The sequence below is a fragment of the Rhinolophus sinicus genome, linkage group LG13 (genome assembly GCF_036562045.2).
Source record: "Rhinolophus sinicus isolate RSC01 linkage group LG13, ASM3656204v1, whole genome shotgun sequence".
Lineage (NCBI taxonomy): Eukaryota > Metazoa > Chordata > Mammalia > Chiroptera > Rhinolophidae > Rhinolophus > Rhinolophus sinicus.
In genome coordinates this window covers 10,168,438-10,192,951 of record NC_133762.1, presented here as the reverse complement: position 1 = coordinate 10,192,951, position 24,514 = coordinate 10,168,438, and the positions used below count along the sequence as shown (strand labels likewise).

The window sequence follows — 24,514 nt, the reverse complement described above, 5'->3', positions numbered from 1 at the left end:
AGAGGTGAATCTGATATACTGGGTACGTGAACGGCAAATATGAACGAAGTGCCGGGAAAGCACTGAGAAGATGCCTTCTGCCCGGTGAGCTGGAGCAGGTGCCAGAAGGCAGGGCCTGAGGCATGGGGAGAATGTCTACCATTCAGGAAGGCAGCCACGCCATTGCAGCGGAAGGGAAGCTGAGGCAGACAGACCTGAGGCAGAACAGGGTATGTCACGTGCGGGAATGGTTGGTTGGAAAGAGAGAGGAGAAGAGAAATGACAGATGAGAATGGAAATGGAGACTCAGACACATTCTTGATTGCTCTGAAGTCAAGGAAGACGAGCAGAGGCCTGTAGGAGTCGTCTAAGTCAGAACACTGCTCTGACGAAGGTCATGGTCGTGAGGGAACAGGAACGAGCCAGTACAAGCGGATGACAGTCTGTAAAGCTGTGCCAGCATGGTGGGTATTTGGAAAGTGAGGAAGGCCTGGGAAAGCCGTCTCCACTGGGCAGAAGAGCTGGCACAAGGCCACGGAGGGTGAGTGGCATGGCTTTGCGTGCCCCTTCTCTCTAGAAGGTGTGCAGTATGTGCTTCGGTCATAAATCTTGCCCTGAGTACTATCTGGAGACAGGGCTTCAGTGGAAGACAGCTGCACAACTAATTTTAGGTCTGTGCTTGAGAAGTAGGGCAGGTTTCGTCTCCGGGGCAAGGAGGAGACACAGTGACACAACACTGGGCATCTGTTCCTACAAAGGCATCCCGGAATAACTCGCCCGAAGCATACAAGGGCTGTCCGTGTCCCCTGACATGGGACTGCAGCCCCTTCCTGGAAGCCCTCTTCACACCCACAAGAGAACTCATTGGGGTGCATCTTAGTCACATTTGGGGGATGGAGTTCCTAGGAGCAGGTGAGCGCTGGCAGAAACTTCCAGCATCTCTAGTTCTGCTGCCTGGTCTGAAGCGGGCGGCCAAGTGGCCAGCAGGATGTGTACGAACAACGGTTCACACTATTACACACATCCAAGGTTACATCTCCACGCATTATTTCTTAACGCCCCCAACAAACCTGAGAGGAAGACCCTGCCATTCACACACTGAGAATCAGCTAGAAAATGCGCTACCAGGCAGGTCTTCTGCCTTTGTTCCTATCTTGTCGTTGGGGGCCGGGGAGGTAGAAAACAAGGCAGCTTTGGGAGAGCATTCGGAACCGGAGGGAAACAAACATTTGTTTAGCCTTTGAGAGGAAATAGCCATTGGATTGAAGAGAAAGACTCCCCTCTCATTAAGCAAATTGTTCCATGACTATGAGCCATTTAGACGGTAACAGAAATTTAAACAAACTTTAACAGCTTATGATTGTCTTACATATGGTGGTTTAGAAATAAAACGCTGGAAATAGACTGTGTAAGAGACTCCAGTGGTGGTTTAAGAGCTAAGGCTTGTGTATCAGATAGGGTTTAAATCCCAGCTCTGTCACTTAAATCCCAGCATGTTACTTCATTTCTTACTGTGTCAGTTTTTTTTCCCCCTGTAAAATTGGGCACAGCAATAGCACCTGCCTGGCAGAGTACAGGAGACAATCAAAGGAGGTAATGCACGCTAAGAGCTGAGCACAGGGCAGGGAACATAATAAATGCCACCACAATGACAGCTACGTTGTAATGGTGGTGAAAAGGCCTTTCTTCTATGGAGGTTTGGTTTTAATTTGTCACTTGGTTCAAGAAAGGGAATCATCTTGCCCAAATTTTACAGACAAGACCAAAAATGTAGAAATATGCCCTCAGTCCCTGAAAAGGTACCTTTTGTCATTGGTAACAGCGACCCTAGTTAATCCCCAGTGCTACATTCCCATCTTCCCATGGCACCTTCATCACATCTATGCATGAATTCCATTCCTTTTGCAGGAGAAAAAGAACAATCAAGATAGTAACTAGTGTGAGTGTCCCAGACGTGGGCCTCTGTGCTTTGTTGCTTACTCTGCATGTAGTGGGAAAACAATAAAAGCTACCAGGACCCCAAAAGGAAGGGACCTAGTGCCAAGATGAGCTGGGAAGGGCTGCCTAGAGAAGCCCTCCAAACAACTTGGCACCCATAATTTTTCCCATAAAAATGATTTTCCCATAATTTGGGGGAGCAACCACACACTCCTGAGCTGCCAGACACATGAACAGAAACAGCAGCGGACCGAAGAGTCCTTGTGAATAGGGCAAAAAGGTCAAGTTCATGGACTGGTGACCAAAGAACATGTCTACTGCAGACGTCAACAGCCCCAATCACACCGATACAAATGGACATAAGTGGAAGTTGAAGATGGAAATAAAGGAGAACTACAGAAAAATCATGACAGTTAATTTTTTTTTCCTTCACTGACTTTGTGACTCTGAAGTTTTGTCCTTACTAGATGAGGAACCCTTAGTAGAATTTAGTTGAATCCCATTTTTGCAAGACATTTGCACTTTAGCTGGGAGGTTTCTAAAATGAGGAACACTGAACACTGACTACCACCAAAACAGTCACCTCCAAACAAAAACAGTTCCCTGGGCAAGTCCGTTTAGCAACAGGGAATATACCATGCACCCATCTCGGATATCCAGAATCTGTGTTGGCTCTACACAGGCTCTGAGAAGTCTTCCAGTAAAGAAATTGACCTAACTTTGTTTAACCACGTATTTCTCAAGGTATTTGGTGAGGAACTTTTTTTTTTTTTTTTTTTTTTCAGCTGAGATATAATGTATTTCACTCTAGGAAATGCTGGAGTGGAGGGCTGCAGATGAGAATAGATGATAATGGCATTACCGTGGTGACCCAAGAGAAAAATAATCAGGTGGAACATGAGCCTAAGATTGATGCTGGAATGCAGAAAAGATCATGGCAGGCCATGGAAATGCTACTTGGCCAAACGACCCCATATATCTTGGAAATTGGCTGAATCTTTTCTAATACTCTTTCAAGGTCCTCGCTGAGTCACTCCCGTAAATGATGGATCTTAATGGGTCCAAATATCTCTAAAGCCTTCGTGTCTAACCATCTCCCTTTTGAAATTTGTGATTCACTCCCCTCCAGCATGCCAGGCCAGAGCAAATGGCTGAGTTTCATTTTCCAATCATTAAAAAAACCTCTCAAAACCAGCACACAACCATGGTGGACTACTCGAAGGTCCAGATTTCCGATCAGAAATTTAACTAGCTGACTCTTTAGAGACCCTGAGGAAGGTCACCCTTCCCTGTCATTTCTGGACCGTTTTGTAAGAAATATACTCACAGTGGAGGAGTTGCTATGAGTAAAAGGAAGCCCTGGACACTTCAGGCAGAAAACATGGGCTTTTAAGTCAGAAATATCTGAACTCAAATCCCAACCCTGCCATTTCCTAGCATCATGATCAAGGACAAGGCTCTTTCCACGTTTTCGTTTCCTCATCTGAAAATAAGAACCATAATACATCCATTCAGGGTTGTGGTGAGATGAGAGGAAAGGACGCATGAGAGAGTTGAGAAAGGACAAAGTCATGGTACCATATCTACGAGAAGTCATCCCTCAGCTGAACTGGAAGCACCACGAGAATGTATGTAAAGCCAGCTCCATCTTTGCATCTATTACACAGATCGCAAAAATGCTTAAAAAAAAAAGCACTCCCTACCTGATTACTCGGGTACGCTTCTGGGTATAAGGGGTGATGACCTTGAAAAGCAGTTCCATCGCTCCATTGATTCCCAGCATGGCTCCCGTGGTCACTGAGAAAGACAAAAGCACAACAGTTATGGAACTATGTGAACCAAGCGTTCTTTTCAGCATTACAGAGTGAGCCTAAAAGCCAAGGGAGGTTCATCACCTTCCTTACCGAAGGCAACTTCACAACAATCTAGGGTCTTTTCATCCCTGGCTTGGAAGTCAAGGTCACCTATTAGGTGGGTGCAAAAGTAATGGCGGGTTTTTTTTGCAATTTTTAACCTTTTAAACCGCAATTATTTTTGCCCCAACTTCATAAAAAGCACACGGGATCTTCTCACCCAACCTTCTTTCCAAAGGGAATCCAAGTCATGAGATTATATTTTTCATTTTCTGATGGCCCATTGCACGTCTCCACTGTATTCTTAATCAGAATAGTCACAGCAATTGCTGAACAAAAGATTTTTCTGTAAGTGGACCTTTGCGTTTCTAGCAATGACTTTAATTCAAGCTGTTTCACCAACCACCAACTTCCCATATGATGTAGATACACATGCACACATACTTAGTCACGCTCACGCGTGTGCGCGCGCACACGCACACACACACACACACACACACACACACACACACACTGCCAGTATCTTAAAAAACACTTTCTCAGACATATTCTGCCATTTGGAGAGTTCACAGTGAAGAAACGTCACAGGGGGATGGGCTAAGGTTCCTTTAAAACTTTAACAGGTAACCTAATAAAGAGGTTGGCGCCCTTTCTTTACCACCCTGGTTCCAAATTCTGCTACAACTTTTGTACTTGTATCGCCTATAAATGAGGCTAAAACTTGACTCTGCCTCTAGCTGTCATCATGTCAAAAGAAGAATTAGTTCCTCCTGGTCAGAGGTAACTAGCCTGAGAAATTTTTGCCTTTTTGCCCAGTTGGATGGTTATAAAAACATAGCCATTTATTAGGTTGGTGCAAAAGTAATTGTGGTTTTTGCAATTATTTTTAACCTTTTAATCCACGATTACTTTTGCACTAACCTAATATTTGCATAATAGAAAGAAACTCAAAGGGGTACTGGTCATCCCAGTGGTTTCAGATAAGTATTTTGGACACAAAACCTCTGGATATCGCTTTCATCTCCAAGGATGCCCTAGTGTCTCTGAACTATCCCCAGTCCTCACTCCGCTCCTTAGTTCACTTCAGGGGGAGCTCAGGTCATGTCAGAAAATAAGAGGAACCCACAGGATACAAAATGGAATCAGTTTGGCAGGGGGCAAAAGTTTCAGCAGGAGAAGGAAAGAAGGTTATCTTCTGAGGTTCAGCTCTGCAGTCTCTTCCCTCCACTGCCCCGGTGCTATACAACAGAACCAGCCGTGTTCCAGGAAATATGAGAAGGAACAAGGGGGTCACGGAAAAGCAAAGCGGGAGAAACAAGGGAGGCTTACACTGGCTTGCTCCAAGCTGTGGGAAAGGAGGATAAATGGAAATCTCTAAGCATGAGTCTAGTTCATCCCGGTACAGCCCACCAGAGAGAGGCTGCGGCTGACATCCCAGCTGTTACAAAGAGGGCATGTTCCTGGCACTCCCTCTGTGCACGTGTCCCTCCTGAGACTGGTACAGGCAGTCGTCTCCTGGATCAAAATTCAGGGATTTGGCATCCCAGCCCTGCCCATCAATCTTCCACTCTCATGGCTACTAACTCAGTTCTTCTAAATTGGGAAAACAGGCTCGAGCAACCTCTTGGCAAATAGTCAGCAAAATTCTAGTACCCTGTTTCCCCAAAAATAAGACCTAGCCAGACAATCAGCTCTAATGCATCTTTTGGAGCAAAAGTTAATATAAGACCCAGTCTTATATAAGGCCTGGTATTTATATTATATTATATTATATTATATTATATTATATTATATTATTATATTATGTTATATTATATTATGTATTATTACATTATATAAGACCCAGTCTTATATTATAATAAAATAAGACCGTGTCTTATACTAATTTTTGCTCCAAAAGGTGCATTAGAGCTGATTATCCAGTTAGGTCTTATTTTCGGGGAAACACGGTAGTAAGTGCAATTAGGGAGGAGAGAGGGTTAAGAGCGTGAATTCTAACATGGAAGACTTTAGACTGGGAATTGGGAGAAGACAACAGTAAGAAATCCTCACTGAGTTTTCATGCTGGATGCCTGCCCAAAGTTAGACCTCTGGCAGCTCTATAAATATCCCCATTGGCCATCTGAGAGCTGCCGAAGGGTTCACTGGCTGTTACAGGCCCATTCTGGTTCCAGCCAACTCCTTCTGCAGCTTGGAGCTGTTTAGAAAGCTTGCTGGACATTCAACAGTGGCTAACAATTCACCCAACAGACAGCGATCCATAGGCTTCGTGAACTCTGCTTGCCTCTCACCGGCAAAGGCAACACAGAAACTGACAGTATAATTTCTAAAACATAAGAAACAGTTCATTGGTATGACACATGTCGTCTTAGAATATGAGACAAATGGCCACCTCCTGACACCCACAGACAAATCCCAGCACTTTTCAGAGCTCCCTGGTATAGGAATTCTTCAAGATCTCTACAACCAATATACTCGTATAGAATCAGGAAGATGAATTATTCAGCCTAATTATTCTTGAGGAAAACAAAATGAGATACTCCCAATTGGTTGGCAAGCTCCAAATGGGGGTAGCGTACCTTCTGGCTACTCATTAATGAGAATTTGTCTTTTATGCAAAGTCACAACCCCTCACTTCCATTTTCCTTTACTAGAGATGGGTTTGTACAGATCTTTTCAGCCTCTCCCAAACATCCTCTGATTTTTCTGGTCAACATATATGAGCGCAAGGGGTTCCATCGGTGAACACGGAATTAAGAATCTATCTCATTATTTCCTAGAAATACTTTCTCAAGCTTATTAATAGAATTAACCAATGTACCTACTATTTTAGTAGTTCTGAGCGTAGTTAGGGAAAAACGTCACCTACTTATTCCCTTAATGTGTGCTGTTCCTAGTATTCCAAAGGACGAAGAGGAAAGAGTAGAGCAGGGAAGGGAAACTAACACTTATTAAAGAACTATTATGTGGCCACCATACCTGCAGACATGATTTCACTTACCATCTACCAAGTCTCTGAGCTCTTATTACCACCTAATTTTATGAAGACAGAAACTGAAGTTGAATCGTAAGTGTCCGTGTCATACAACTCTTAAGAAATGAAACCAGAATCAAACCCAGGTCTTCCTGGCTCCAAGCCCATGTCCTGTTCTCTAGAGAGCATTCCATCTACATAATTGTCACTTTAGTTCTGCAGGAAAGGGTCTTAGGAAGGTGAAATAAAAGTCTGTGCTCATTATATGTGAGATAGGAGGTATAGAATCGAGTCTATTAATAAGAACTATCTCCATATGGAGGGTTGCATCAGCATGAGTTTTGGAGCTGGAAACTCAGCCCCCAGGACTTATCTGTATGGACTCCAGCAGTTACTTCACTCTTCATTTTCTTTTTCTTGGCCATAAATCGAGAAGTCTAAATACAGCATTGTTATGATAACCAGAAATCATCCAAATCAGGAGATGGCAAGTAACTATCAACCCACATGCTCTGATACGTGTCTCGTGACCTTAAGGACTATGTTTGAAAACTCCATGAGGTGAAGTTTGGTGAAGGATGTTGTAATAATGAGTAACTTCTGGAACATTGTAGGGAGGTTTGCGTCGGGAGGACCGCTCCTGACAGGTGGAACACATCACACTGTGCCTTGAATGTGATAAGGACTGAATCAACTTTGCCCTCTCCTGTCTGGGGCCTTTTTCACCGGCAGTACTAACAGATAGGCCCAGAGTGCTCGCATGTGTGGTTCCCAACGGAAAACAATCTTGACGTCTACCTTTTGCAACAGGCTCAGGAGTTCTACCTGGTGGAAGAGGAGATGAAGGAAAAACGTCTCACCTCTGCAGCCTCCAGCACACAAGGTTCCTCATGGGTTGTGTATCTTTTTGGGGACCACATACCCTCCTTCCGACCATACCCCCAAAGGGTTGCCAGGTGTCCCAGCTCCAGGCTGCAGGCCACCCTGCAGAGGCACAGCTGAGTCACTTACCACTGGAGGCGAACACCCGCAGAGCCCAGAGGCAGTGGAGGAGGTTCTGGCTGTGGGACAGGTTTTTCCTGGTCAGAATCAAGGTCACATCCAGTGCTTCCAGCTCCAGTGCCTTCTGTCCAAACTTTTTATCTGCAAACACGGATCAATGCACCTTAGTTGTGTTGCACATTCATTCTGAAGGTTATATGATGTGTGGGGGAGAGGAAGGCAAAGCTGATGGCAGGAAGAAGATAAGCACGGCCAATGAGACTTATTGGAGCTACTAGAAAAATGCCACTAAGTATGGCCCCCTTGGAAGCAGATGGCTCAGAAAATCTAATTCAGGGGATACATATGGTCCATTATTCTTGAAGTAATATTTACACGAAGGCTTGTGGGTTGTTTGACTGGCATCCCCTACCTGTAAGGATGGTTCTGGTTGTCCTCAAACATGAACTACAGCTTAGGAGGGTATACATTTCAAGACAGTTCTAGAATTAAGGATACTTACATTACATGACATTAAAATACAATGAGTGGACCTAGATTGGATTCTTCTTGGAACATGTCTGTAAAAGACATGCTGGGAACATTTGGAGAAACTGAAATGAGTCTAAATTATGCATTCATTGTGAATTTTGTTAGATTTGTAATCGTGGTGTTGTGGCTATATAGGAAAACATCTCTTTTTGAAGAAATGCACTCAAAAGTATTAGGAGCAGAGTGCTACTATAGTTTTTCTTAACATATTTCAAATAAAACTAACCAGGTGACGGGAATATGCCAAAATGTTACCAGTGGTTAGATCTAAGCGGCAGGTATATGAGGCCATCTTTCTATATGATAGAGGACTTTACGACAAAGAGTGAAAACACAATTTAAGAAAAAACAATTTTCTCCCCAAATTTCTCTAAATTATTGATCCAAACGACCTGCTATGTCGTAGTGCAGTAAGTCATTAGTATTTCAATAATGAATGAAGCAGAATAAAAACAAGGGGAAAGTGCCTTTTATTCTAGGTTCCTAGCTCCCACCTGTCCCATTTGTTTGTGCCCTTTCCATTTGTTTTTGCAGGAATACAATCACTATCAGATTCATTCACAGGCAGAGACAAATAAAATAGAAGCAATACCCTAAACCACTATATTTGCCAACATTTACCTCTGGACCAAAGGACACCAGCAAAGAGACCGAGACTCAATTCATAAGACCCATCCCTCTTATCAGAAAAAAAAAAAAGATATCTGTCTGGTTCCACTCCTGAGCAGACAACTTCATTTCTGTCAGCCCCTGGCAACTTGAATGTCAATGTCAAGAACTACAATCTCTCGGTGACAGAAGCTGTGTTGATGCAATTATGACAACAAGTAATATCAAGGTATATACCCTGAAAATCAATGTCCTGGTGCAACTTTCATCTCTCTTTCTATGAAACCTACATGACTCTTGTTCGTTGGGCCTCCTGAGCCATGTGTGGAACACGTGACATACAACACCTCACTTAAACCTCACGGCAACTCTAGAATTCAGGACTGATACCTCCATTTTGGAGATGAGGGCCCCAAAGCTCACAGAGTTTATGTAAGTCGTCCAAGGTCAAACAGCTAAGAAGTGTCAGGGCCAGGTTGGAAATCCAGATCTGACTTCCGAGCTTATATTATTCACCACGGGGGTATATATCATGTCTCTTTGGTCTTTTCCTCGAGTTCACTTGCCCCACTCTGCTTTGCTAATTTCTCATCCTTTGAGTTTGGGTTGAAAGGTCAGCTCTCCCTGACCACAGCATCTTAGAGTAGCATCACCCTATTTCCCTCACAGCTATGACCTAGTTCATTAGCATAGTCTGCTATCATCTGGTTCACCATGTGTTTCCCTTCTGCCCTTCCCCACTGGAATGCAAGCTCCATGCGAGAGGGTCCCTTCTCCGTCGTGGTCACCATGGTGCTCCCAGAGCCTAGAATCGTGCCCACCCCTGGGAGACGTGCAGTAAATACCTGAATAGTCAATGAATGAATTGTATTGTTTTTGTCTGGAACTCACTCATGCAGGTGCTGGCTGATGCCTCGGTCTCCATTTTTTGTGGAATGGTACATGAACACAAAGCAGACATCCAGACATTGAAAAGACAGTGTGTCTCAGAGCTCCGTGCCCTTGGAGGCCACTGCTGGCACTGGGCATCAAAGGTCCATCTTTCAGAGGACCCAGAGCTTCTCGATTGTGACATAAATGACCCTACACAACTGGACTTTAAATGTTATGACTAGTTTGCCATGTTTGCCTACTTCCTGAGCAGCCAGGCTTTAGGATTTTAGGAAGGTTTTTCAGGGTCTTCCCTGGAGAAAGCAAAATGGGTACGAAGCTTAAATGGAAAGAAGTCTAGGCCCCCATCTTCCCTTCTGAGAGGGAAGCTCCACTTCTGTGTGACTGATTGCAGTGGACTGAAAACTGTCCCCGCAAAATTCATATCCACCAGGAACCACGGAATGTTATCCTATTTGGAAATAGGGTCTTTGCACACTTAATTAGCTAAGATGAGGACAACTGGTTTTGGGGAGAGGGGGCGCTAAGTCCAATAGGACCAATCTCTTTCTAAGAAGAGGAGAGCACGCAGAGAAAGACACACGGACTAGATGCCGTGTGAAGCTAGAGGCAGAAATTAAAGGGATGTGTCTGCAAGTAAGAAATATCAAGGGCTGCCGGAAACCAGGCGAATCTAGGAGAGAGGCATGGAAGAGAGCCTCCCTGAGAGCCTGCAGGAGGAACCAACCCTGCCGACACCTTTGAAAGTGATTGAAAACTACCTTGGCGCGTCTTTCCTGTGTCCCCAACATGCCCCACGCACCACGCCGCCGCCCATGCCCTGTACTATGCACTGTCCCTGGGAGGAGCTGGCCGCCAGGACAATAAAATGACCTCTTCTGAGGGGCTCGTCCTGCCATGAGCACCCAGGTGTCCAGAAACCCCCTGCTGCTTCTTCCCCACCAGAGCTTCCCCACCAGAGCTCTCACAATGACAACCCCAGAAGGGCCTCTCAGTCATCTTGGGGGCTGGGGGTGCGGGTACCTCGGAGGCCAACTTTGGCCAGCAGTCGGAAGAGGGGCAGCAGGATGTCATAGTCTGGAGCAGCTGTCCTTGCTGTGTCCACCAGGGTCTGCAAAAGGGCTTCACTGCCACCCTTGCTAATCATATAGCGAATCCTCCTGTCTGTGCCTGTGGGGGAAGCAGAGGACCGCTGAGCCACGGAGAGTCATTCCTTTCCTGGGAGCAGAAAGGAGAGCTCACAGCCAGGGGCAAAGCAAGGATTGGGTCACATCACCCCAGAAACCACAACGGCGTAGCTCTTGAATCAGCTGCTCCTGTTAAAGTTGTGCTGTTAGGGAAGGGGCCAGCATTGGGGGGGAGGGGGGGACTATGAAATGGAGAAAGAACGAGATATTTAAGAACCTAGGTGTATTCACCTGCAACAGCTGTAATAACTGAAGCCCAGAATCCACTTTCAGGAGGATCTACTGAGCCTTCAGTGTATGTGTGTACTTGTGTGTGTATCTATATAAATATGCGTAAGGCTTTTGTACAATCATATCCTAAATGGAAGAGGGGATGCAGTGCCCTTTTATTAGATGTTTGCGTCATGTATAACAGGGATTGGGATGATGGCTTACGTGCAATAATATTACTGATGGTGTAATGACTTTTTCAGTAACTGATGGGAGAAGAATATGGAAACAACTGGAGTACTCCTTTGACAAACAAATGTTCAATCATCTTACGTAGGGAGTTTTGAAGAGGGTGTGAGTCTAGGATGTAGTATATTGATCTTAATACCCACGAATAATTTTGAACAGCGACCCTCCACCCACACACCTTGCCCCAGGAGAAGCTCAAAAGCAGTGATTCCATGTCAGTTTGGAAGTGGCCCTGGGTGACTCTCCAGGTACTGGTTATGATGGAGCTAACCAAGGTGGCCAACGGAGTGGGATGTTATCAGCAAAGAAGACTCTTTGATTGTTCATTCTAACGAAAAGTAGCATCCTCTACTAAGGGATGGGCAGGACTCAGCGCGGGTATCAGAAGGACGCCTAGGTTTCTTCTAAGAGTTCCAGTCACCTCTGGACACATTAAAGACAGTACTCTCCCTGAAGACCAGTGACGTCACCTCCAGGGGGTACCTCGCTCAGAAGACTGCAGGGAAGTCACCCGGCCACTAGAGGGCGGCACAACCTACGGGAAACTTCGTAGGAACGGACCTTTCTCCTGAAACGGCAGCCTGAGGCTCCGTGCCTTCGGAGTGTCATTCATTTTGGCACTGTCTGTGTGTTAGTATTTCTTTCTAATGCAGTGTGGCTGGCACACATAGAAATGACAACTGACAATGTTGGAATGTCCAAAACGCTGTGTTTTCTGGGATGCTCACGTGGAAATGAACTAGGTAGGCCCCAGTTCACTCGATTCCAAAGTAGTCCCCTCTGCCATCTTATCCCTGGAAACTGAATGGCTTACCACACTGCTAAGTCCGGGTCTTGCCTCCTAGTCCTATGTCCACTCGCCATACAGAAGGGAGCTGCCGCTACCTGGCTCTGTAACTGGGCCACAGTGGGGGACGCAGAGGGAGGAGAGAGGGGCAGGACTGTGAAGGCAACTCTCTGAGGAGTCGCAGACCCCGGAGGTCCTCGGCCTTTCAGATGAGGTACCATAGGAGAAACACCAGGCTCCAATTTCCTCCTAACTTTGGGTCACAGCAGGTGGGTGACGAGACAAAACTAAGCACCATCTGCCCAGTGTACTCCGAGTCTTATTAACCTCAGTGACAAAAAGATGGGCTGGGAACTGTCCCACAGAAAACTAGAGTCGGAACAAACCCCCAGGAGACACAGATTCCTGGGTGACACGTCAGCCGCATGCCCCTATGTCCACCAGAGGAGAGACGAGGGCACGGCCTACTCACCAACAGAAAGCAGATCTCCGAGGACCTGGAGAATGGTCAGGATGGACTCCCTGTCAGAGCAGCTCTGCAATGAGAACACAGGCAGCCATTATTAATACGGATGCAAGAGGAGGCAGGTGGGGTGGTCAGGGATGCACGTGGAAATGGCAAGGCTGTACTTCCATCCCTTGAGAAACACTTCCTATGATGACAAATGGCTGCAGCAGGGCTCTTAAATAATGACAACGAGAGTCCCAGGCGCTCTGCATCCATCCTGAGCCTTCAGGACCTTTCTTTTGAGGACCTGTTTTTCAGGAGCACAGAAGAGGCATTGGTGATTTATGCAGAAAACACCAAGGCAAAGGGAGCTTTGTGGGCCCAGGTAGCACGGTTCTGTGATTTCAGTAGGCTTGCGTTGTTTTTAAAGGCAGGGCAGAGAACAGGAACAGGAATCTACTGAAATGTGGTGATGGAAAGACTTCCATGACTGGTAAAAAAGAATTTTCATTTTCTCAAGAGAAACCGAGGGTCGTACCAAGTCTCATTATGTAAATATTCTACGTGATCACTGCAATCCCTTTGTTCCACAGATGAGACCACTGAGTTCAGAGAGGAAGGACTTGTTCAAGTCCCCTGAGGTGACCCATAGAGCAAAGCCCAAAGTACGACCCAGGCCAGTGGTCTTTGCACTGTAATCTACATATACATATATGTATTTTTTAGATCTCAAGAACTTATTTATCTACTATTTGCAAATTTGGCCCTTTAATACCATCTCCCCAGTCGCCACACACACATACACACCTCAACCCTTGGTAACCACGATTATTATAACCTATTTTTACAGGTTCAGCTTTTTTAGATTCCACATATAAGTGATGTCATACAGTATCTGTCTTGACTTATCTCACTTAGCATAATGCTCTCAAGGAGGTCCATTCATAAATAGCAGGATTTCCTTCTTTCTCAGGGCTGAGTAATATTTCAGTGTGTGTGTGTGTGTGTGTGTGTGTGTGTGTGTGTGTGTGTGTTGTTTATCCATTCATTTGTTGACAGACACTTAGCTTGCTTCCATATTTTGGCTATGATGAAAAATGCTTCAGTGAACAGATATTCAAGATGCTGATTTAAATTCCTTTGGCTATATAACCTAGGAGTCCTATCTCACACCACTCACAAAAATTAACTTGAAATGGATCAAAGATTTAAATGTAAGACCTGAAGCCAAAAAAAAAAAAACTCCTAGAAGAAATCTTAGGGAAAAAGATCCCTGACATTGGCAATGATTTCTTAGGTAAGACACCAAAAACATGAGCAAAAAAAGGGAAAGAAATACATACTACATTAAACTAAAGAGCTTCTGTGCAGCAAAGGAAATAAGCAATAAATGGAAAAGGCAACCTACAAAATGGGAGAAAATATTGGCAAACCACATATCTGATAAGTTATTAATATCCAAAATGAAGCACTCATACAACTCAGTAGCTAAAAAAAAAAAAAAAAAAAAAAAGCAAATAACTCAAATTAAAAATGGACAAAAGACCTAAATAGATATTTTTCCAAATAGTACTTACAAATGGTACGTGAAAAGATGCTCAACATCACTAATCATCAAGGAAATGCAAATCAAAATCACAATATCACTTCACACCTGTTATGTGGCTTTTATCCAAAAGAGAAAACAAATGTTGGCCAAGATGTGGGGAAAAGGGAACCCTAGTATGTTATTAAGTACTCATTGAAAGCCGAGCTCTGATCTTCCCATTAGGAGGAAGTCTCATCTTCCCCATCCGCCTTACACACATTCGTAACCCCCCACGACATACAGGACAAATCACAGCTCATTACTAGGGTTTGCAAAGCTCCTCATTCTGTTGTCCTGCTTACATCTCCGGCTTCATTACTCATTACAATAGCCCTGCCCAAAATACGTGCTTCGGCAACTTGGGACCACTTCTATTTCCTGCTCTAACCATGCAGTTTCTTGCCTCTGTACTTCTGACCATACTATTTCCTCTTCCTGGAGCCTGGTCGATGCCAGCTTATCCTTCCAGAGCCCTGTGGCTCCTATAAGAGTCCCACGCCACCGGCAAGCTGGGCTTGGGGTGTCCTGTGTGTCCTAGAAGAACCACTCTGGACTCAGCTCTGACAGCAGAGTCGCCACACGGCGTTGGCAGGGTGTAGTGTGGCTTCCCATGCCACCCTCACTCGATAAGGACATTTAAAGAAGGGACCACGTTTTGTATACATCAGTATTCGCAGCACGAGGAACAGGGTTTGTTCCAGAGAAGGTGTACAATAAATGCCCTTGAGAATGCAACCAAACTGAACGTAAAGGAGTCCAGGAACTCGAACAGCACACCTGGAGGCAGACTGATGCTTACACGGCCAGGACGAGGGGGAGGTAAGTGAGGCACTAGTGGGCCATGAGATTTTACATTTAAAATGCAGTCATCAAGATAACGAATGGTGTAATGCTATTGTAATTCAGGGTCTCTGGTCGGGCTCCCCACACAAGAACGCAGGACATGGTGAGGCCAAAAAGGAACACCCACGGAGCCATAGATAGGGGGTTTATACCACTATAGTCTCGATGGCAGCTGGTCAAGACACAAAATCAAACATCTACCAGCACCCCAACGAGGAGTCTTCCTGTACCCCCATCTCGCTGGCAGCCAGGCGAGACACAGGAAGTAGGATCCACATAATCCACAATCCACAATCCACTTGCTAACCACACTTGCTGGCCGCAATCCACCATCCGCTTCTCTGCCAACCAGCCCCCTAGTGTAGCAAAGGTAGTTATATTAGTGGCTAATGGCTAACTAGTTATAGCTGACAGCCACCCAGCCACAGCGGATGGCCATCTGATTACAGCTGATGGCGATCTAATCACCGAGCCAGCACCTTTCCACGTGAGGCCTAGAGCCCGGAAATTGCTCTCCTGGCTCTGTCCCCACAGCTCTATTTTTACAACTCAAAATTAACACCTCCCCCCCAAAAGAATCCACGATGAACAAAATACCAGAATTGAACTCTTTGCCTCCCATCCCAGGTGTGATGAGCAATCTGGGGATCGCCAGGCCGTTGCTGTGTACACGTGCCCAGGAACAGGACGTGAGTTTGCTCTGACGGCTTCTGCCCTGGGAGCTTGGCCTAAGGAGGGCGGGTGGTCTCAGCGTGCAGTGTGCTAACACCTCCCCATCATCGCTACACGGAACGTTCATTTGAAGGCACCACTGTGAATCCACAGTAGGTCCAGGTTTTAACTGTACTTCCGACCAGCTGGTTGTAAATGAAAGGCTTCCACGACCTCCTCCTCAGGGTCAGTTCATTAGCCAGAGCAGCGCACAGAACGCAGAGAAACCTGTGACAGACTCGATTACCAGTGTCTGGTGAAAACCTGTAACTCAGGAAGAGCCAGACGGAAGAGTCGCATCGGGCAAGGCTGGAGGGAAGGGCATGGGGCTTCCACGCTCTCCCCAAGCGCCCCACTCTCCCAACATCTTTACGTGGTCACCAACCCGGAAGCTCTCCGAACCCTGTCTTTTGGGGTTTGAGAAGGCTTCATGACAGGAGTTCCCCCTTAGCCACAAGTCAGACGTTCCAAGTCCCCCATGCACGCCTAAAACTGCGACCTGTACTGACCCCTCCGTGTAAGGGTTTGCCTACACACACACACACACCTGTGATAAGGGTAACGTATAAATTAGGCACCGTAAGAGAGTCACAGCTAATTATAAATTAACAATGGTAACAACATACTGTACTAAAAATTAGGTGAATGTGGTCTCTCTCAAAATGTCTTCTTTCACCAAAAACTCTTTCTTACCGTCGATCTTAGCAACCTCTGCACATGCCTTTCTTTTTCTGCCCCTATGAAGTCGAGCACTGTCACCTTTACACTTAAAGGGAGCCTTTCCGGCTTCTCCTGGGCATATCCGAATGGGTGGCATCACCTCTCTTGTGCTTTGGGACCATTACTAAGTAAAATAAGGGGGACTGGAACAGGACCATTGTGTTACCTCAAAAGCTGGCGGGATAACCCAGATGGCGTCTGGGAGGAGGGGAGCGTCTACAGCGAGGAGACGTGGAGACACTGCACAAAGAGAGGAGTCACGTCCAAGGCCTCGCGAAATTTCATCACGCTACTGAGAAGGGCACGCAACTTAAAACTTATGAATTGTTTCTTTCTGGTGTTTTCCACTAACTATTTTCAGACTGAGGTTGACCGTGGGTAACTGAAACCGTGGGGAGCAGAACTGTGGATAAGGAGGGACTACTGTACCATAGTGGGACGGATTCAACCTCCAGGTTCCAGTTTCTCACCCTCCCCGTGGGGAGTGGAGGGAGACTGACAGTTCCAACCCTCTAACCACGCAGGTCCACAGTTCTCCTGGCACCCAGCCCCATCCTTAGGTGGTGTCCGAAAGGCACCTCGTTCACATAATGAGAGAGACCTTTACCACTCTCATCACTTAGGAAATTCCAAAGGGTTAGGAGCTCTGTGCCAGAAACTGAAATGAAGACCAAATATATATTTCTTATCATAAATCACAATGTCGCAACAGGATGCGAGCCCTTTGAAAGCGAACCCAAAGGTGGCTCACAGTAGAAAACAAAGTCCCTGCAATGAGGTCCCTGACCAACACTGATGTTTCTGAATCCATCTCCAGCACCCCCCATCGTGCTGATCCGAAAATAAGACCTAGCCGGACCTGGAGCTCTAATGCGTCTTTTGGAACAAAAATTAATATGAGACCCAGTATTATATTATATTATATTATATTATATTATATTATATTATATTACATTACATTACATTATATTATACCGGGTCTTATATTAAAATAAGACCAGGTATTATTATATTATATTACATTATATTACATTATACCCGGTCTTACATTAAATTAAAATAAGACTGGGTCTTATATTACTTTTTGCTCCAAAAGATGCATTAGAGCTGATGGTCCAGTTAGGTCTTATTTTCAGGGAAACATGGTAATTGCTCCTCTTTCTGAAGGAGGAAGATAAAAAAGACAAACTCAAGGCTGTGCAATATTGTGTAACTTGTAAAATGCTAGATTCATTAGTTAATGACTATAATGTATCAGTAAATTATGAGCAAAGGAAAGGAAAATAAGAAATGGAGAGATAAGAAAAAGAGGAAAGAGAAAAGGAAAAGGGAAAAACCAATAAAGTAGAAGCTGATTAAAGAGGAATAATAGATCCAGATTAATTTCCTTGCATTCAATTATTCATGCATTCATCCCACAAACGCTCACTGGAAACTGTCTCTGTTCCAGTCACCAGGCCAGGCAGTAAAGATACAAATTGATTGAAACCAGTCTGTCCTCGTGGGGCTTGGGACTGGCTGAGGTGAGCGGCTGGAAGACCATTAGGACCCAGGATGGTAAGGACTGTGACCAAGGTAATGAGTGATGAATATTGAATCTGAAAAACCAAACAGAAATGGGCATGGGGATGGGGGGCGGGGTGGGGAGAGGATGAACGGAGTGATCTAGCAATGCCATAGCTCTGTGTGCTCAGAGGGAAGCATGACAGAGCTTGGTGATTCTGGTGGGGTGCGGGCGTGGGGTGGGGGGAGGAACTGCTGCAAATCTAACCAGATGGAATGAAGCAGTTGGTGAAGGGAAATGGCCCCCGGTTCATCCCCTCTAAGCCTTTGTCCATTCACACGATTGGTTTCGAGGTGAGTCAGAACTCAGATCTGCATAAGGACACCTGAGTAGAAGCCTGATGAGAGATTCCAGAAAAGATTTTTCTCCAGAATTTAAAAAAAAAAAAAAAAAGAAAAGAAAAGAAAAAAATTAAAAAATATATATATATATTACATAAAAAGTTAAAAAACAAAAAAACAAAAAAAACCTCCTGTGTTTGGACATTGCTGTAGTGAGGACAGAACCCTGGGTCATTGGTGACATTCTCAAGACACTGAACCAACTCTGTGGAACCACCTGACTGTGGACTTTCAGGTGAGTGAAATAAAAAATATCCTCACTCATAAAAGCCACTGTTACTTGAGTAGTTTGTTACGGAATTTCGATGTGATGGAGAAAAGAAGAAAATTTTACACCCCCACCTGCCCTCCTTCCCAAGCACTATGGTCTTAATAAACAGGAAAGAAATTGTTCTCACTAACTATATGGCCAGCCCACCAAGAAACCCCTGTGGTCTCACAGAAATGAAGAGACAGTATCTCATACAGATGTGGAGTTCCTACCTTCTCACTCAGCGCTGAGCCAGAATGGATCAGCGGAATATTGTTTTTCTTTAAGTAAAAATGATGTCTATCCGTGGAGGAAAGAAAAGACCCCACAGAATCTCGACTGGTATTAATTTATGCACTGCTATATTTACCAAAATAAATATTTTACACTATTTCAAAGAATAACACAAAGCCGTGATCTCACCCACAGTAATAATAAATGAGCAATTAAAGAAGGCAGGATTTGATGTGCCTTGATTTTCCTTTAATGATCCTTTTAAATGAATCATTGAATAATCCCCTGTTGTTTAAGACTTCCATTTTTAAAAAAAAATGGATCTGCCAAGTTTTCAGGGAGAAGCAAGCAGTTGGAAGAACAAACAGTGTCTTTCACAGTCTGTGGGATTTTGAACTGCGTATTTCTCAACTACTGTTTCGAACTCGTTGCTCCCTGCCTTTGAAATTTTCTGTCTCTCTGTTGCCTCTTTCCTCCTGAATCCTCACGATGGTCTATATATCAGACCCTACACATCACTCAGCCTTTGGAGGCTCATCTCTCAAATTCTCCTTCTAGCTACTTTTCCCAGCTAACCTGCCTTCCCGGCATCCATTACCAAAGACTGTCACATATCTGCACACACCGGGCACTGCACAACTCCAGCAGACACCTTTCACAAATACTGTGGCATAATCGTGGCCCCTGAAGTGGCACAGTGCAGGGGCCTGGCCTCTCCAAGAACAGAATTGTTTGGTCGGCACTTGACTTACCACAATTTACTTCATATACGACACTATTAGAATCCTTATGAGAACCTGGTTATTTTCTCACCTCTCTGTTCTGGTTGTCTATGGCGGGTACCAACTATGCCAGAAGTTAATGGCTTAAAACAACTGCCTTTTTATTATATCTCTTGATTTTGTGGGTAGGGAATGTGGGCAGAGCTTGGCTGGGAGATTCTTCTCCTTTCCATGGTGTCAGCTGATGTCACTACTGAGTCACACGCAGCCGGCAGGTGGGCTGGCTGGTCGAGAGGGTCTTTGATGGTTTTGCTCACATGTGTCACACCTTGGTAGGGATGGTGTTACCTGGGCAGGCTGGAGCACTGGGCTCCCCAGGGGCTGCTCCAGCATGACAGTCACAAGATACTGGACTCCTTTCCATGGCAACTGGCTTCCCCACAACAGCCATTCCAAAAGCACTGGGTGGAAGTGGCAAGGCCTCTTTTGTCTTAGCTTCACAAGCCCACCTGTCCCCTTGGCTGCATTCTATTGATCCGTGAAATCACAGACGATAACCCAGATTCACATGGAGGGAGTTAGGCTCCGCCTCTCCCCTGGAGGCGCAGAAAAGCATTTGCAGCCATTTTCTATCTTGCACACTCCCTTTAGACTGTGAGCCCCTCTGCAGCAGGTATTTCATCTCCTTCCTCTTGGTAGCCCCAGCGTGAGACCTGCACAGAGTGGGCACTTGGTAAACCACGGAATGGAATACGATGGGATGGGATGGAACGGAAGGAAACGGACACTTAACATGCAATCTGTCGGAGACTGGCTATCCTTTCCTCTTTGATGATGAGATTTTCCTCACGGTATATTCCAGGGAGAACACGGTTACAGGTTCCACAGCTCAACGTTTCTGGCCATCCAGCAACTACGCAAGCCAACACGGAATGCCTATTACGTGCCACGCACGGAGCTAATGAACAGGGGGCAGCAAGACCATCAGACTTACAATGGAGGGAAAAGGCCCGATTTTACTGGACAGCGAACACATGGTCCATCCACATCCCATTGGGTGTAACGCCCCTGATCTCACAGAAACAGAGCTCTTACACTCTGCTGCTCTGTTCCCACAGATTGAGTGAACAAGCCCGTGAAATTCTAATCTTTGGTCCCTAACGATTAACGCAGAATCTCTCCCAAACTCATGAGCCAAGAGCACAGGACACAGCTCACAGCCCAAGAAAACCATGTTGCCAAAAATAAATGCGTTCTTCCAGTCATGCAGTGTGCATGCTCACCTTTTATTAATGTCTTTAATAAAAGACATTATTAAATTTGGAGTTGGTAATTACTGACATAAGGGTGCACTGATCACACACTTCAATGACTAAAAATGGTTGTATCATTAATAATACCAAAAACGGTGACCAGCGGCTCTCCGTCTTCCCCAAGAAGAAACAGGCAAAAGCTGCCGCATCCGAAATTTAGGGTAGGTAGAAGGAAAACCTCGTCCAGGTTGAAATGAATTCAAAAGAAAGAGGTGTTTTCAACGAGTATGAATGGAAATATCTACGAATGAAATAAAATGAGATTTGTTTCAATATGGCGGGGGTTGGGGTGGTAAGAGTGGTTTGCCATCATTATGGAAGCTGGGTGATAGGTGCCATGGCCGTGCCTAACAAAAGGTGAATAATCTAAAGACAGGTCTAAAGATCCATTGAGGTACATCTTCCTGAATCAGTTTTCCACCAGGGTGGGGGGCGGGGGGAGGATACACAAAACCTATGAAAAGAGTGAGGTTGTGTCCTCTGGGCAGAAACCATTTGGAATCCTTAGCCAATGCCCCTGGCACACTTGTTGTCACTCAGGAAATGGTAAAGAATTTGAGTCATAATAATAATGACAGCAACCAACAGCATCATATCCCTGAAAGGTTCTCTGATTTCTTTTAAATGACACTCACTGGAAAGCAGGATTCGTCTCTATTCCTAGGAAGGCTGTGACGACTCTCCAAAGCAAGGTTGACAAATTACAGCACAAAACTTGCAGGTTAGAATTAAGGGTGCCTGAAAAGCAGTGCCAAACCCTCGTCAGCTTTTCTGAATGGATTCTAAACATTGCAAGTCAATGACACTTCTGGGTGCCTGGCGCCCAAAGCTCCAATGACACCCGTGTTGAGCAAGTGAGTCACTGCCGTCTGGTTCAACCAGCAGCTGCCACTCATTGCTGTCATCCTCTCTGACTCTATCAACGCCCGAAACACACAGGAAAGATTAAAAGTGCCAGGGAGAGGGAGGCTCAGCCCTGCCGCCGTAGGTGAGGCCACCGTGCCACACAGTTTCCAAACACACGAAAAGGAAGGCCCTTTTCAGGTCCTCTGCCCAGCTAATTCTCAGCAAGCTGATCTAAAGCGGAATTATGAAGCAAGAAGTTTGTCTCTGGTGTCCTCGTGTCTCTCATTTCAGCGACCCCTGTCATCTCAGGGCTCTGCTCTACCACTTGGCGACTTTCTGAACTAGAATGTAATGGCCTGCCCCAACCCACTCTGAAAAGTTGCTTTTGAGAGAGATTCTGTACAAGTGGAGGGTTAAGAAACACATCAGATTATGAATCGGCTTCCTGAATAGCCAAGGATACTGTAATTATCACCACTGAGGGTCCACTTTGTTTCAGATATCAGCTACCGCTTAACCCTCCAAACCATCTTGCAATTTAGTTACTATTATTCCTACTGTCCTGATGCGGAGAGTGAGGCCAGAAGAAGGCGAATAATTTGCTCACGAGCAAGAGTCACCTGTCTTCGTATTCCCTGAATTCCGTTTTGGAAGCCAGGAAGTTTGAAAACACTTTGAGGACATTCTAAAGTAACTCAATTCATGCTTCTTCAGTGAAAACACTCTGATTCTAGAACCCAAACAGTGACCATTTTAAAACATGTCTGCAAATGCTGTCACATTTACCACTAAGAGGTGGATTCAATGGCCCACGCCCTTGAATCTTGGTCAAGTGACTGTCGTATTACCAAACAGAATGTAGCAGATGCAACACTGCTCCACTTCCAAGGCTGTGCCATCAAAAGCTACACAGTTCATAGCGAGGCCACTGGGATCCTCGCATGTGGAGCCCTAAGCCGCCGTGTAAGACTACTCTCAGGCAGCCAAGCTATACGGAGGCCCAGGCCATACGTAAAAACCCATGTGGTGTTTTGCAAGACAGCCCTCGATTCCACTGGGATCCTTCGGCATCAGCTGGGAACCTGGAGAGTGAGCAATCCTGAATGTCCAAAGCAGCTGAACCTTCGGATTACTGTGACCCCCGGCCATCTTCCCATGCAATCACACAAGAGATGCCAAGTAATGTACGCCCTGCCGAGTCCTTTCCAAATTGTGAGGAAAATCAAATAGTTGTTTGAAGCCACTGAGACTGAGATAGTTGCTTATATAACAACAGTAACTGAAATGCAAACCAAGCTCAAAAGCAAATCAATAGCAAGCACTGAAACTTTGATTTCTAAATATTGAATTTTGAATGCATAATAATTAAAAACAAAAAACAAACAAAACAAAAAAAAACAAGGATCTAGACCAACCATTTAAACTGCAAAATACCACCAAGATTTTACTGAGTTTCTCTCTTACTGAGTTTTGCAGAAAATGTGATAGACAGACAAATGATCAGACTTGGAGACAGTAAACCTCATTCCAACCCAATTTTTTTATTATGACTTTAGATACATCATTTCACTCCTCTGGCCCCTACTTGCTTTCCTCCTGCTTCAACTAAGGGGATAACAAGCTATGATTTCTCAGGCCCCTTCCAGCTCCACGATCCTGTGGCATCTGATGATGTCAGACTGGGGTTAATAGAAGATCTTCATGCTAAGAAGGTCAACTTTCTAATTTTTGTATTGTGGGCCGAAGGTGGCTGCTTGGTGGGTCAGACTCTGAAAATGAGGGCTGAGTGAGAAAGCAGTGGTACCCATTCATCTGCTGGAAACATGCCATGTGTCTCTGAGGACAGGTGTACCCTCACCCATCCAAAGCAGGGCATGAAGCTCTTCTAACGGTACCCCCGGGCTCCTGAACAGACAGAGAGACAGAGGGATGTGTCAGAGACGAAGGTTCACTTCTGTTCAAGGATCACTCTTCCCCCATCACGTAACCTCTCCTGACCTTTTGTTAACTTAAGACAGCAGTCTGCCTTTTTAAAAGCACAGCTCTATACTTGGCGTATTTCCCAGGAAAGAGTAATTTTTTCCCTTTCAGTTCACAGATGTTGGCCAGTAGCCTCTGGGGCATGAAGATAACCCAGCATTCATCCTCCAGCTTCACAATTTTCTATCAGTGTCCATACTGCTCACTCTCTCTCTCAAAACCTCCACTCTGTTAACTACGTATCTTCTCAAAAGGATCCATCAGTGAATTCGTTTGCACTAAAGCCGGCTTCTCAACTTCAACGTTATTGATATTTTGGACCAGATAATGATTCGTTGAGGTGGGATGGGAGCACTTCCCCATGCATTGTGGGATGTTGAGCCGTATCCCTGGTTTCTACCCTGTGTATAACCCACTCCACTCCCAGCTGGGACAACCAAAAATGCCTACAGGCATTGGGAATCTCAGAGCCAGGTGGAAAACAGATCCCAGTCGAGAACCACTACACTAATGCATTAATGACTAATACCTATGTAACATGTTCTCCTTCCCAGTGTACCTAGTGAGGATAATGACATAAACTACAAAGAATAAAGGGCTCCTTGTTTCAGAGATCAGTGAAAGCCAAGGCTGAGAGATATGTGGGGGCCAGGTCCTTTTGGTCATCCTGCAAATTACTTCTCCCAGACAACTGTCTACTTTTTGCTGTCACTCCAAGCCAGCAGTAGATGTCTACCGTGTTTC

General features: G+C 45.3%; 1 protein-coding gene across 1 annotated transcript in view; it reads right to left on the bottom strand.

Annotated features, from left to right (window-relative positions):
- AGBL1 (AGBL carboxypeptidase 1) overlaps nucleotides 1-24,514 on the bottom strand; it is a 583,728-nt gene that overhangs the window by 523,426 nt on the left and 35,788 nt on the right. Inside the window, exons 2-5 of the mRNA XM_019726713.2 lie at nucleotides 12,683-12,746; nucleotides 10,801-10,947; nucleotides 7,756-7,887; nucleotides 3,621-3,714 (exon numbers count right to left, since the gene is read on the bottom strand). Of these exons, the coding sequence (XP_019582272.2) occupies nucleotides 3,621-3,714; nucleotides 7,756-7,887; nucleotides 10,801-10,947; nucleotides 12,683-12,746 (437 nt within the window). The remainder of the gene's footprint in view (nucleotides 1-3,620; nucleotides 3,715-7,755; nucleotides 7,888-10,800; nucleotides 10,948-12,682; nucleotides 12,747-24,514) is intronic.